General features: G+C 35.6%; 1 protein-coding gene across 1 annotated transcript in view; it reads left to right on the forward strand.

Moving 5' to 3' along the window:
- The window catches only part of LOC131075816 (probable metal-nicotianamine transporter YSL6), a 242,704-nt gene that overhangs the window by 46,593 nt on the left and 179,818 nt on the right, over window positions 1–16,293 (forward strand). The window contains exons 2-3 of the mRNA XM_058012717.2: window positions 21–193; window positions 14,761–14,858. Coding sequence (XP_057868700.1) covers window positions 21–193; window positions 14,761–14,858 — 271 coding nt within the window. The remainder of the gene's footprint in view (window positions 1–20; window positions 194–14,760; window positions 14,859–16,293) is intronic.

The raw sequence follows: 16,293 nt of genomic DNA on the forward strand, positions 1-16,293 counted from the left end.
TTTTGTACAATATGTATCAGGTGGATTTGGGTCATACTTAATTGCAATGGACAAAACAACATACAATTTGATTGGATCCGACTACCCAGGCAATAGGGCTGAAGATGTTAAGAATCCCTCCTTAGGTTGGATGATTGGCTTTGTTTTTGCAGTCAGCTTTTTGGGCCTGTTCAGTGTTGTTCCCCTTCGAAAGGTAAGACCTATGGGTTTCTCAGTTTGCATATCTTTGTAGTTCAAGAGGCTCCTAATGCTTTGAGGTAGATCAGTTTCTACACATTTATTTAGTTTGTTGAAGCCTTTTGAAATTGTACTGACTTATATTTTTCAGTTTGTGTAGTTAAGATTATTAAAGAGATTGTATAAGAGAGTTTTAAACACTAAACTAGTTCATCTAATGAACTCTTTTCTTCATGAGGCCAAAATTATCAATCATGTCTAATTTTTAAGGTGAAGGGATTTAGAGCACTTTGTTGCAATGATCAATTAGTTTTACATTTACACGGTGGCAATGATTTTCCATGAATAGTATTTTAGGTTTTTTTTTCTTGACTTAGTGTACCTTTTGGGAAGCCTATACCTCAATAGCTGATACTGTATACCCATTAGTTTTAGTTAGGTATGGGTTTCTACATGCCTTTGGCTTAAGATGACTCCTAATCCAGACTGCTTGTTGCAAAGGTTATGGACTACATTATCTTACAATATTCCTATGTATGAAGTATGGTTGATGACGTCCTTTAAGGATTAGACTCATTATGCACATGAGACAATTTTTAAGATGGTTTTCTTGCATTTAACTATCACTGACACATAGGGGAAATCAACATTGTCAACTAGATGGATGGATATCTGCTTCAGAGTTCCATAAAAAAACTCTTCCTAACCTCTAATTGTTTACCACTTTACCTCACCCAAGAATCTAAGTAATGACATTCTAGGCTCAGGTACTATTCAACGGTTCAGGAATTGACACAAGATATTATTCGAAGACATACATTTTGTAGTATAGCTAGAACCATCACATTGTGAAGCTTCCAGGTTCTATGTATTTGCTATCAAATTTTGTTTTTGTTGAATATTTCTCCAATTCAATGAGACTTGCAGATGTTCTCATCACATGTTTATTTTAAACTTATGGGTGCAGTAGTACTTTTAAGTTTTATCATATTATTCATATATTGATTCCTCTTATGTGCCAAAGATTGATCCTTTAAAATAATTCTTTATCATCCTTCATACCATTATAGCCATCAATCTGGAAAGTCTATGTTTCCATGTTTGTGATCATAGCTATATACATTAAATTCAAAATAACAAGATATGAATTATATAATGATTGAAAATTTCAGAATCAAGACCATTGCTTGGATGGGATTTGTTCTATTACTTGTAGAATTTGTTCTATTAGTTGTAGTGAATTTGAAACAAAGTTTTTCATGCATATTATAAATTAAACACTATTGTTGTGACATAATGAAGGGAAATTGTCATTAGAGAAGCAAACCATGCTCAAATTCTTCAAGAAACCAGTAGTGGTTAACGTGAGTGACAAATATTCTCTGCATCTCTATGCAATATTAGTCTGTTTGTGTTGCAATGGCAAGTAACTTGGATATCATACAACTCATCAAGGTTCTCCTTTAGTGGAAAGCTAGGTCTTGCCATTTTCAAAGAAGATGAGGCAGTTATTAAGTCTTGGGAAAATTTGGCAAAATTGCTAATCCTTGGATCTTGGCATCTAAGAAGAAAGTAAAAAAGCAATAGTTTCTAGAGACTCTAAAGGGTTTGTTTCAACTAAAGATTCTATTTGTATGCTTTAAACATGATGGCTAGAATGTCTCCCCTAACTTGATTAAAAATCCTCAGCACAAGGACATTTTTCTTGTGCCAAGAAAAAGCTAATAAATAAATGCTATTTTGGCTGTTCAATAATGCAAATGTGCGATGCTATTGAAGAACTCTTTAAGTTAGTCAAGACTTAATACAAAGAATTCTCTATAGCAATAATTTGGGGAATAATGAGTTTCCCATGATTGACTAAGGTACCCTTTCCACAATGTCCTTGGTGCCCCAAATAACCATGGGGACATGTGGAAGTAGGGAACTCATCATTGTGAAGCACTCGGGAAATAGTCTATGATATTACAAGCCCAAGCCTACTCTCACATACAGTTTGAGCTTTGCCCTAAGAATCCTCTATAACAATAATTTCTTTTGCCATGCCCAATGGGTTTAGGGTGACTGAAATATTGAGTTTCCTACCATTGACCAAGGTACCACTTCCACAACATCCTTGGTGCCTCAAAATAACCATGGGGATATGTGGAAGTATAGGTTGAACTATTCACTGTAAACCACATAGGAAAGGATCTATGATAATTGATATGACAAACCCAAGTCTACTCTCACTTACAGTTTGAGCTTTGCCCTAAGAATCCTCTGTAACAATAATTTCTTGTGACATGCCCAATGCATTTAGGGTGACTAAAATATTGAGTTTTCTACCATTGACCAAGGTACCACTTCCACAACATCCTTGGTGCCTCAAAATAACCATGGGGATATGTGGAAGTACAGGTTGAATTACTCACTGTGAAGCACATAGGAAAGAATCTATGATATGACAAACCCAAGCCTACTCTCACATTCACTTTGAGCTGAAGCTCTGCCTAAGATTTACTCTAACTTTTTTCAATTGTATTGAGCTCAAATGTTAAGAGCATGAGACTTTCAATGAGGATCCCCATGAAATATCCCAGACTCAGATATTGCTTCAAATCTGATATGGGTTTTCATTTTTGCTCATATTTTGTTCATCATAATATAATATTGTGACATGCAAACATGCAGATTGAACATGCAAGATCAACAATCCAGATTTTCAAGGAAATCAATGTAATATGTGTTGGTTGAAAATTTTGTACACTTGGGGAAATATACAAAATTGTGGTTTCAACCACAGCACACGAGTAAAAACTCTCCTAATTAAGGGAAGGCTCCCCCTATCTAACTAAAACTGAAATAAAAACAGGATGGTACAACAGTCTTCCTTCTTTCTTTAAGAAAGACAATATCCTTTTCTCTTCACAGAAAAGGATAGCGATTGAATATGAACAGTAATAACCACTTTTAAGTAAAATGAGAGAAAGGAAATGAAGTTTCCTGAAAGCGCAAAGACTTCCGTCACTTCCTTCGGGACGGGACAACAATATCAAGCTCAAAGACTTGACTATTGAAAGTCCTATCTACCCTTTGCTATACTAAATTTTACAATGAATAAAAGATGACAGCACAAAGATTGGAATAATTTATTCTTTTAACACAAAGACAAGAACTAATGCAAGCTCAAAGACTTGCTGCTATTTCTTATCAAACAATAATTTTTTCTCAAGAACAGACGCAAGCTCAAAGACTTGTTGCTCCTTCTAGAGATTTCCTATTTTAATTAATCTTCTCTACTTGTAGCTCAAAGACTTCAAATCAGATTGGACTAAGCTCCTTTAGAAACACTTTGCATAGAATAAATAAAAAGAATGAAACTCAAACTTGTAGCTCAAAGACTCAAAACTTGAGTAATCTTTCTTTACTATTTCTTCAAAACCTTCAATTCACATACATAAGCTCAAAGACTTCTTGCTGTAAATTTGGCAGAGTTTTTGCTTGCTTTCCCAAAAAGATAAAGATTACAAAGGACCCTCTCTTCTATTTATAGGAGAGGAGCCTTGAGAAAAAGGTGGGAGGATCCTAGCTAACTTGAGAAATTTCCTCAACCACCAAGACCTATTCAACAACTAATTATGACTTCATTAACTAACTAAGACTTATTTCAACTACAGTCCTAATTGGACACAACTTGTAGTTGCCTTACCAGTAATTACAAAAATGCAAGTGATGACAACTTGCACTTACAAAAATGCAAGTGATGACAACTTGCCGAAAGGGAAACTACAATTCTGAAATTACAATTTTAAAATTTTACAACAAGTGTTAAAAACACTTAAGTTCCAACTCTTGAAGATACGAACAATTTGAACTTTTGAATAACTTTCTGCAATTCATCAAGATCTGGTTCATGAGTGTTCATAGCCACCACCCTAGTTTTTACGACGACATCATGGCATTGGCATAGCGTGGAATTGCCTTTTTCCAATGCTGACTGGATTTCCTGCAACTCAGTTTGATACTTAATCAATATTTGAATGGAATCGACTAAGAATTGCTCACTTCTCCATTCATCATGAATCTTGAGTTGCAGATCTGCAAGAACTTCTTCCTCGGGCAGCAGCTCATCATTCTGATTTAAAATGTCGCAGGATGCCTTTTTGTAATGGGAGGTTACATCTTGAAAGACTGCTTCACGCAACTTTAAGGTTTCATCAATTTCTTCAATGAGTGATTTGAGAACAAGAGATTTGTTCTCCAGAAGTTCCTCATATTCAATGTACGTGACTCTGGAAGGAATCACGTCATGCACCTGAAGAACGCCCAACTGATGTTGAGGCATCTTTCGCCAAGAAACTAAATTTCCCTCAACCTTTTCCAAATTTAGTTTGAAAGCACCCAAGATTTGATTCAACTTATCTTCAATGATCTCCAATTTAACCATTGTTTCAAATACCTGTCTTATGACTTGTGAACATAAGTCATGCAGTTGATCAACCCAGGTGTCTAAGGCTTGAACCTTTTGGGCGGCTCTCTCGATACCTTGGATTGGTTCGCTGACCCTGGAAGAAATAGGTATTTGGCCTTCTCCACTTGAAGGTTGAGTAATAGTTTGGATAGCTGCCATGAGTCTTTGATTCTCTACTTCCAGTTGATCTTTCCTGGTCAACACCTCATCATATCGTTGTACCAATGTAGCCACTGTTTGTTGAGCATCGTGCTTGACAACCTCATGAGTCTGCTTACCCAGTTGAACTTTGATGATCCAATAATCAGCTGCTTGCATTTCTTCAACTGGTTTATCTGATATTGGTTCGGCAATCTCTGCCACTCTCATCCGGTTTTCATCAACGATCACCCTTGAAACTGTCTTTGCCCTCTTAACAGCTTTAGGTTTTGATTGTTTCAACGATTGGTAGTCGAAAGGATCAGGTGAGATCACTTGCTTCTTTCTCTTTGCAGTGAAGGAACTGAGCCATGGAGGTAAAGCCATTAACTCTGATTCTGGGATAGAGGGAGAAGCAGTTTCTGTTTGAATAACAGTGGTGACCTTGGGAGAAGTGTCCGTCTGGATAGCCACCATAGTCTGCTGAGTGACGACAGGATGTGATGAAGATGTTATGAACTCATCAAAACAGGTCATAGAAGTATCAATATCAGACACAGGTACATATGAAGGATCTTTTGAAAAGATATTCAACAAATTTTCCTGAGGATGACCTTGAGATGGTTCTGCTGCTGAAAGTGGGAGGACGTTCTGCGGAGATTCTGAAACTGAAGGGGCAGATTGTGAGCTCACATCTATCACAGGAGGAAACATGGGTACCTCAATAGGAAGTGAAGAAAGAGAATTATGTGGAGACTCTGTAGAAAGTGACTGAGGAGCATTATCAGATTGAGTTTCTTCCTCTGAAGCTTCAGGATCAATCACATGAATTTCCAACTGTGGCTTCTCCTTGCGTTGAACTGTTATTTCCTGAGGAGGAAGGACCATTGCACGGCTGACTCGCAATTTAATCCTCGTACTAGAAGAGGATGCACCTTCTTTGTTGTCTAGTTGAATTTCAGACTTCCGCCCAAGAGGACCTGTAGAATCATCTTCTTTCCCAACCTTAATCTTAATGAGCTTGACACCATTATTCTTTAGCCAGATATTGGTATTGGCAAGAACTGACTGGAATCTATCCAAGATAGAAGTGCCTTCCTTGTGGGACCAGTGGATAGAAGGAAGCGGAGCCTCATCAACATTCTGATTGACAAACTCAGGATCAAGAACGTTACCATCATCAATCATACGTTGTGGCATGTTCACGAAGTTTAGATCCACAATCTGTTCTGTAGTGAGTCGGCAGTAATCCATCTTGCGAATTTCCTTTTCGGTACGAAGATCAGCCCAGATATCTTCTATCCGGTGTACATGGATGAAGGTCTTCTTGATCTTCTCCTTCATGCCTCGGTAATCGAAATCAGCTCTAGCTTTGAATCTTTTGAGTCTGATTTCCTGCAACTCAGTCTCCATAGCTCTGGCCTTGATTGAAGTCATTAGAGAATATTGACCAATCTTCAATGGGTTGTTGGAAGAAATACCCATGCCAACCTTGTGCTTAACTGACTGGTGTGTATGCACAGCCATGATCTGCCTTCCCAACTCCATGAGAATAATCTTATCTGTTGGGTACTGTGGGAGCATGTAAGGCTGCCCGCCATAGCATCCAACTCTCATGTAGGTTAAAGTTGGAAATTGGAGAAACAAACAACCATATTCTTTCACCTTTTCCCATGCTTCATCTGAGACTCTTTTGTTTTTCAGGTTCTTGTCAAATTGACACAAATAATGACCAAAGAAAGCGTCCTGAACCCTTCTGAAATGAGACCTACTCGATCTTAGAGGCAACTGATCATAGTATTCCCAAACCGGTACAAGCATGCGGTCACCCCTGGTGGAAGACCTAGGAAATGTCTAAGTGACGCAGCAGTATACACGAGATATGAATTCATGTAGAAGGTGAAGGTAGTAGGGACGACTGCAAGTTGCTCACACAAAGCATCATTGATGATTTCACCCCAACAGATGTGCTGAGACTGCCTTACTAACATAATAAATTGGTACATCCAAGGTTCAAAAACATTGGAATGCTCCAATCCCATCATATTGCTAAGAAGAGTAATAGTATCACCGATCTCATTCTTGAAATCAGACCGATATAACTTTGCCCATCTGGTAAGCGCAGTGCGAGGTTCATGAATCCATTTGTTGATATGACGCTTACAGTCTTTCTCCCTTTTGGCAAAGTATTCAGCTGCACTTTGCTTGGAGATCTCTATATAAATGGTTTCGGAAGGTATTTTGAAAACCCTCTCTATAGCTTCTGCATCTAGGCGAATGATCACTTCCCCGTTATCATTTCTAATGACTCGTGTCTCTTTGTGAAAATGATGAGCACATGCTAGAATAAATTCTGGTTCTAGGGCAGCAACTGGAAAGGATGCGGCATGATGGATATGGCTGTCCAGCAACCGTTGCATATCACCCTCCTTCGGATCTTCAATCCTTTGTATGAATTCGGACATGTCAACATGCCCTATCTCAGTATCCTTGATATGATCAAGGGAGGAGGAGATCTGTGACTGCGGAACTTCATTCTGGTATTTATCATACCTGTATTTCATCTTTTTTGGAGTGGGAGATGATGATACATCTGTCATCTGGAAACAACTGGGAATGTTGCAATGTAAATCCAAGAGTATCAAGGCACTATCAAAGTCAATATCTTTAGACATTTTCACTCCTCCAAATGAGAAAGTTCAACTTTCGTATTTTGGTTTTGTGAGAGGAGATATAAGAGGTGGAAAAATAAGCTTTGGACTTATTTCGGGTTTTGGAACATGTTTTGCAAGTACACAAGAGGGAAGTACAAACGTGCAATCGGGTTTTAAATTCCGTATGCAATTATACTTGCAAAACACGAAGCATGAATAAATGGAAGGAGAATGAATTTTCAGTTTGGAAGTTGGGAAGAACACATTTGCAATTGGTTTTCTAAATCCAAATGCAAACTTATTTACAAACTGAAAATCGAAGGAATGGACGGAAAAAAGTGTATTTAGGCATGTGGGAAATGACGAAGATGATATGTACGGATGAGGGAATTGGAAGCGGATAGGTAAAAATGAATTTCGGGAAGATCACTTGGAACTTTGTCATGCCAAAATGGGAAGGACTTTCAACTTGCAATCCGGATTTCAAAACCCGAAATTGGGAAGAACTTGATTTTTTCGTCATTGAAACTTGATTTTTGGACTAAAGAAGGTTAAGTCTTTGTCCAACAAAGGGAAGAACACATTTTGAGGTAGAACTTTTCACACTTGCAAATTTCTTTGCAAATTGGCAAGATTGCAAATTGGGAAGAACATATTGGGAAGAACACATTTTTCTTGTTTTGAAACTTGATCTTTTGGATCAAAGAAGGTTAAGTCTTTGTCCAAAAAAGGGAAGAACACATATTTTCCTCTTACTTGCAATCGGGTTTCTAAAACCCGAATGCAAGTAAAAAAGGAGAATTTTCAATGGGGAAGAACAACTTTTACTTTACAAATTTCTTTGTAAAATGGGGAATTTCCTCTCATAAACCCAATATGAACATGAACAAAACCAAAACTTAAACAAGAAAATGCAAGGAAAGAAACAAGAAAGAAATACAAAAATAAAAATTACCTTGAAAAGATGAGGAGAGATCCAAGCTTTTGTAGAGTCAACCAAACATGGAAGATGAAACCCTTTAAATAGAATTTAAACAAAGGAAGAAACTTAGCCACGCATGGTGACCAAAGAAAAACCGATTTGCAATAAAAATGCCATGAAAAATGCCAAGGAAGTAGTTCGAAAATGATTTGATTCATCATTAAATACAAGAGAAAGCAAAAATGATTTAGAATTGAAAGCATACCTTGAATGAGAAAGGTGCGAAACTTGCAAAAAACGTGACTGGTTTTTAGGGCGTTTTTGCAAATCGATTCCCTAAAATGCGCACAAAACGGTTTGAATGAAGCTTGAAATCCAACGCATTTATGATTAAATCAAAAACGCCTTAGGAAAGGGTAGATTCGAACCTCCAAACCATGGCAAATGGCACAAATGCATGATTCAGAAAAAAAAACATTGAAGAAGACAAATGGCGAAAATGAGTTTGATAGATGCGTAGAACAAGGGTTTGAATCCTTCAAAGTTGCAGCAAACTACATTTGGAAGGAATCCCTATCTTTCCTCCAAAAAATTCGAACCCAAATCAATTTGCAAAGGCATGGGAGAAATTTCGGGTTTTAGAAATGAAACAAGAAGTTTTCAAAATGTTCATATTTTTGCCTCTAAGGCAAATTTCGGGTTTTAGAAAAGGAAATACAAGTTAAATTACTTGTAATAGGGAAATAGAATTCCCTTTACAAGTGATTTTATTTAAAACATGTAAAGGGATTTTAAAATCCCATTTACAAGTTCTATTTAAAAATAAAAAATTACTTTAAGTCATAAAAACATGTAAAGGGGTTTTAAAAACCCATTTACAAGTTTTATAAAACACTTAAGTCAAAACCCATTTATAAGTTTTATAAAACACTTAAGTCATTCTACTAGTAAAGGGGGTTTTAAAACCCTTTTTACAAGTTTCCCTTGTAATTGGAGAAAAATTCCCCTACAAGACCAAAAGCTTCAAGGGGGTTTTAAAAAACAAATTACCAGTTACTGGTAATTATTGAAAAATTCCCCTACATTGAAGCAAAAACATAGCAAACGGACTCGAAACGCGACGAAATTCGAAATGTAGCTTGGGGATGGATCAACAATCGATCCAGTCCAAGGATGGGTCGAATTTTTACCTCAGGAAGCGTGCCATAGAGTAATTTTTTTCATTTTTTAATAAAAATTTCCATGTGATAGTCCAATTTTTGAAATAAAAAATTGAGGACAACAATATGGAGAATCTAAATAAGCCAATGGTATTCTTTGATATAGAAAAGTATTACTGTTTACAAACGCATGCTGCTGTTATAAATCAAAAGATGCCTAATGCCATCAAGTAACACATACTCGGAATGCCTCCATACATAAAATAACAAACCCTCTAAAAATATGCAAGATAGATCATTGAATCTCCATGAAAACTGATCAATGATGTGCAACTGTGAATCCCGAGATGAATTCACCAAGTGGGCTGATCTGGGTTTCCGTCTAAATAGCCAAAACCTCTAGGGTTTCCGTCCTAGGGTTTACTGAACCTGCAAGCTAAAGCTCTCAAGCTCTCAAAGAAAAGTTTCTTTGAAAATAACAACTCAAGAATGAATCCTCATTGCACTTTTTCCTCCTTTTATAATACTTTTCCTTCTTGAAAGTAATACTTTATTTTATTTCTCTCTTAATTTACTTTTCCCCTCAAAAGTGACTTTACTTTATAATTTGTCATTGACTTTATTATAACGTCACTTTATAAAATAAAGTATGTCCAGCTGCTGTTTAATTAAATTTAAATAATCCCATAGGACTTAGGACTATTTAACATTTAATTAATTAATTATCACTCGAAGAAAAGGGGACATTACAGAGGTTTAAATTCTTAGAAGAATGAGAAAGTATTGAAATTGGGTAAATTACCACATCCAACTTGCTGCATGTTGTGAACTCTAATGGACAAGGCCAAGTGTAGGGCTCAAATAGATTTGACTAAAGAGATACGCCTTAGTTATGGCATCCAAGACAAAGGTCATCTTGAGGGGATCTTACCAATCAAAGAAACAAAACAATGTCTTGTGATGCATGGGTTCGCATCAAGTCAAAATGCTCAATGTTACAACAAACTTGTTCATTTGATTTCTAGTATGCCTATTAATTTGCTTGCTACATTGTGGTTCTAAACCTTGTCATGACAACATCTTGACTCAATTGATTGTTGGAACATTGCCCATTAGATAATGGTCGTAGATTGCCTCATGTACCAACACTAAGTCAAGGTATCTCACTCAAGAAATTGTCTACCCATTAATCCTTCCCAACCAAATCCTTTAGATCTTAAAATCAAAATGAAATAGCCAACTCCCAAGTTGTTGTATGAAAGGTTAATTGTGGATGGGTAATCTATTGCAAATGGTAGATAATTAATAGTGTTTCCTGAAGTTTTAGGTATGGGGGGATAGGCTTTAGGGGTTGGATTTTTTTTTTTTAGATTTTGGGGATGGCAAGGGGATGATGGAGGAAAATTGTTAAAATAAGGTATAAAATTAATATTTGAATTTTTAGAATACAAACTGAAACGCTGTGAAAACGGAGGTTAGCATAAACCAATAGGAAATCATGTTAGTAAGAGCTTTCAACCATAAGCAAAACATGAAGTCATATCCATCCAAAGCATTATCAAAGAAGATTAACACAAGGGGTTAGTTAGGAAATAAATAAAACGAAATTACTTCCCCATGATGCTCCCTATGCCATGACTCTTCCTTGGCCTCCTCCTCTCCAAGATCCTGCTGCTATGTGAAGTATGCCCTCAGCTTGAGCATTAGCACAAATGGATGTCAAATGGAGGATGGGAGATGGTTGATTATGTGAAGTGTTGAATGAGGATGCAAATGAAATATTAGAGGTTAAATAGCAATTCCAACTAGTGGAAGAGATAAAACATAATACAACTCATTCCTACAAGAAACATTCAAATTCTAAGAAAAGTAACAATGCATGGATAACTCTTGTGACTTCTCAACAATGAAGGAATGAGCTCTATTTATAGGGCAAATGGGCAAATGAAGGGTTGAGATTGAATTGATGGAGGAAGGGTTAGGATTGCTTAGAGAAGTGTTGATCCTCAATCCATGTGCTCTCTTTTAAGCCAATCACATGTTGACAAGTGTCAACAAGGGAAGGGTTGAGAGGAGGAGACAAAGCATTAAATGCTTGAAGAATTGAAGAAAGCCATTAAAGGCTTAAGAGGACTTTAGAAGGAAGGCATTAAAGGCTTAAGAAGACTTTAGAAGGAAACCATTAAAGACATACAGACTTTATAGGAAGCCATTAAAGGCTTGAAGACTCTAGAAGGAAACCATTAAAGGCTTGAAGACTTTAAAGGAATCCATTAGAAGTTTAAGAAGACTCTTGAAGGAAACCATTAAATGCTTAAGAAGACTTTAGAAGGAAACCAATAATGGCTTAAAGACTTTAAAGGAAGTCATCATTAAAGGCTTGAAGACTCTAGAAGGAAACCATGAAAGGTTTGAAGACTTAAGGAAGCTATTTAAAGGTTTGAATTGATGGGTTTTGGGTTAACCTCTGATTTAGGAATGTGCAAACCATTAAAGGGGGATTAGGCTAATAATAGGGGTTTAGACATGATTAGAAGGAGGTTAAATTACAACTTGCATTTTCTAGAAAGTGCAAGTGGGTGAGGGATTTTAGGAATTTAATAAATATTTATTTATTTAAATGTGAGAGATGGGATTTTAGGGATTTAATGAGAGATGAGATTTATTTAAATGTGAGAGGGAGGTTGATTAAACAAATATGCTTTATTTATTTAATTAATTGTTTGAATTTGGTTAAGTGAATTAAATCAAATAAATTGAATAATTTATTTAATTAATAGGAGAACATAGTTAGGATGAATTAATTAAATATTAATTTAATTAATAGTTGAACGATGGTTAAATAATCAAATAAATACTGAATATTCATTTAATTAAGTGGACAAAACTGGGTGTCTACACAAACAGTTCAAAAGTACCAAAAAATAATAAAGTAAACCAAAATAAGTTGAAACTTTTATCCTTTCATCAGATGTTAATTTTTATTTCATACTACAGTTTTATGTTTCTTGTCAGCCTTTCCTAGATGTTTTCTCCCATCTCTATTTATATTTGTTTACTCTTGCAATTTTCTAGCATATTTTTCTCATCCCAATGAGGGAGCATAATGTATGATCTGAAATGTGAATCTTAAAAATTATTCTACATAGTTTAAATTTAGAAAAAAAATCATAAAATAAATGGAATGTTGAAACATCATATTTCTGAATGATCAAAGAGTTAAGTACAATATCAAAGAGTTAAGTACAATAACGATACATTCATTTCATAATCCATTGGATAGACCAATAATCATAGAGATAATATGAAACATGATTTATATTGAGAGGTGCCATTTTTTTTTGCATAATGCATAGGACGAGTTTATTGAGCAATAAATTTAGAATTGGAAACCATCACACATTTTATATCTCTAGAAATTCATCCTTTTCTTCTTCTCCTTTCTTCCTCCTTCGATGAATTTATTTGTTTTATAATGTTTCTAATTTTTACGATTTTCTATGTTTTTTATGTTGGCAATGCCATAAAATCTTGGGGAAGGCCAAGGGATGCCAAGAAACCCCACAAAACACAAAAAAGGGAGTATTAGGGGATGTACCTATTTTAGAAGATTTCTACGGAATGTTCGAAAAAACTTCAAGAAAAGGGAGATAGGCTTGGGTTGTCCCCTCCAAATCCCTAGGTCCCTGGGATGTTCGGGACATCACTTGGATCTTGGGGACCTGTTTCCATGACATAGAGAGAATTAGATGAAATGGAGAAGAAGTGGCAAAGCAAGATTCAATGGAAAAACAAAGGAACAAGTGATTACTCTTACAGAAAAAGGAATAAAGATGCTATGATTTTTGACAGCCTCAAATTCTTTCACTAAACTCCTTACTAATAACCTACGTAGAGTTTTTTTTGCAAGTTTTGGAGTAAGAAACTTCACTCATGATGAGCAACGTGATTTGTTAAGGAATAACAGACCACCATTGGGTATAACTTTTTAGTTTTTTTTGATAGAAGGATAGTTTGTTAAATAAGCAGTTTTATTTAGCACCTAGAGTGTAAAATTTTTTATGGTATAAAAATATAAACAAAATTAAAAAATAATAATTTAGATTGCATGGCATTTTTAGGTAAATTTAAAATCACTTCAAGGGTTGCTCTTCTACGAATGGGTCAGCTAATGGTCATCCACCTAATTAAGCATCTATTTGTTTTTGCTCATGAACATTACTATAGTTTTGCAATTGATTTCTATTTGGCTATGCATAGGGATTCGAAAGGGGAAAATACCTAACACAAACAAACCCTGTGGTGAAATAATGTATATATTTCTTACTAAGTCCTTATTTGTGTTATTCATGAAATTCAAAATAATTATTTACATTATATACAACAGTTACCAGGTTCAAAAATATGGAGGCCAAAAAATATCGGAAATTTGCAATTAAAAAAAATCGGTGAAATCTTTATAGGAATTGAAAAAGCTGGACTGGATCAGACAAATCTGTCCAGTCAAAAAAATTCAGATCCAGCCATATTTGGACCATATCCGCCAAATCTGGTAACCATGGTTTACAACGAAGCTTTTTTTCAAGGTAATCACAAGTGAGCTTGTGTGTCCTATTCAATTCTGTGAAAGCATTGTAAGAGTTTAGCCTTAGGATGATGTCTAAATCAATTCTGTGAAAACATTGTAAAAAAGCTACAGAGTACCTATAGGTTGGAGGTATGGAAGATGCTTTAATTATATTTCATAGATTGCATGCAGGTAACTTCAATGGATCCTTGAATAGCTCTCTTTGATTTGTATACAATTTTTACTTTTTTATTGCAATTGGAAAATATATGTTAGCAAGAAGTAACTACTTTGACTTTGACAGGGACATTAGTAATTAGTTGTGTTTTACAGCTTGCATCTCATTACATCTTGGGTATACGGAACACTTTTCCTTATTCGATCTGTAAACATTTTAGAATTGCAGTTATAAGGGGGAAATAGACTAGAAGGGACAGAAGGATGCTTTAAGTTTTAGCGACCCTGCATGTCTTACTTTTAATGATACTAAAGATACCTTAACTACTCTTCTTCCTAGACATTTTTTTCATGATTGTTTTGATTTGCTCACCTAGATATGCAATATACTAAACAAAATCTTGTAGATATAGCATAATTGCTGATTAATCGTGCTGTTTTCATTCATTGATTATAGAAGTGAGTAGGAATTATGCTTTGTATTTATTGAAGTTGCATTTTTGATGATGCAGGTAATGGTCATAGATTACAAACTCACATATCCTAGTGGTACTGCGACAGCTTTGCTTATAAATAGTTTCCACACTCCTCAAGGTGCTGAGACAGCAAGGTAACATGATAGTGTCATGAGTTATAGTTTGTTTGTAAAAGATGCACTGTTGCATCTTTTGGTAGGAAGCATCTATCATCAAACTATGCATCAATAAATTTATTTGATACAATGCACACAATTTGAATCTTTGTCATGTCCCCATTTCTCTAGTGGCTATATTGATGTTTGAATTTGCCTGACATCCATCCCCACAGGCGAATTCACAGTGTAAGGGGATGATTGTTTAGCCAAAGGGGTCTTTTGTTTAGACATATTTTGCTTTGGTGAACTTATAATAATATAACTTTATAATTTTATGTTATAAAGTTACTTTTTTCTAATTATAGAAAAAGGTTAATAAAAGTAACTTATAAGTTGCTAATTAATTCAATAAGTAACTTTATTTAAAAAGTTACATGACCCTCTTCCCTAGGCAATTTAATAACTTAAAAGGTGGTCAAATTTCATGTTGAAGCCACCCTTGAGGTTGAGCACTCAAATGGAGGGAGAATAAGATTCTTTAGCATCTTTGGATATGCCTTGTGGAGGTTCGATGAGTTTATGAAGCCATTTTTTGAGAAGAGGCGATTCATTATTATTGGCTTGAGTTTTATGAATTTTATGCATCCTTTGGATTGTGGAGGTTTGCAGCAGCACGAATTTGCCTGAGCAGCCTTTGGAGGACGTGACTCTTTCAGATTTAGGTGGTGTGGACGAAATCCCACACTCCCTCTTCACTACGGCAGCACCATTAGAGGTTAATTTGGACTTTGGGGTTCGATTTCCTCCAAGATTTCATTCTTCACAGCATAGTCAGGTCTGTAATATAAGATCTGAGCATTTGGATCAGAGATTGCAGCAAGAAATAAGCTACAAATGCCAGCCGTACAGCTCCCTTGGCCAGCCGTACCATTCTCTTGCTTGGGAATCCATTAATACATAAACTAAAGGGTTTTGGCACCACTATTGGTGTGTGAATTCATTGTGGGATATTAATAAGTGATCACAGTTGGTTTGGTGTGAAGAAAATATCAGATTTGGGCAGTAGTAGCAATTCTTTGAGGAAAAGAGACATAATTTGGGGATCTTGCCTGGCAAGAATTTGGAATTCCACCTGGGTCTGCATAATTCTTCAATATTAGTTTTTGGTAATTATCCTAGAGTTAAATAAAGTCATTTGCAGCCATTAGTAGCAGCTGGAGGTGGTTGGTTCAGTCACTGCTTCATTCCAGGCTCAAATTCTACCCTCAAACCCCAGCATTGGACTCCTGGTAAGCCTTGAACGGCTTAATTCTATCAAGAATCCTCTTTATTGTTTATTTTTACTTGCTGCAATTAATAATCAGAAGTCTGTAAACTATTATTAGTTCTATATTTATTGTATTGCATTTATAATTTTCCATGTATTGTCAAAAATCCAAAAAACTACAAAAAAATTGAAAATACAATATCT

This window comes from Cryptomeria japonica, chromosome 10 (genome assembly GCF_030272615.1).
Source record: "Cryptomeria japonica chromosome 10, Sugi_1.0, whole genome shotgun sequence".
Taxonomy (NCBI): Eukaryota; Viridiplantae; Streptophyta; class Pinopsida; order Cupressales; family Cupressaceae; genus Cryptomeria; species Cryptomeria japonica.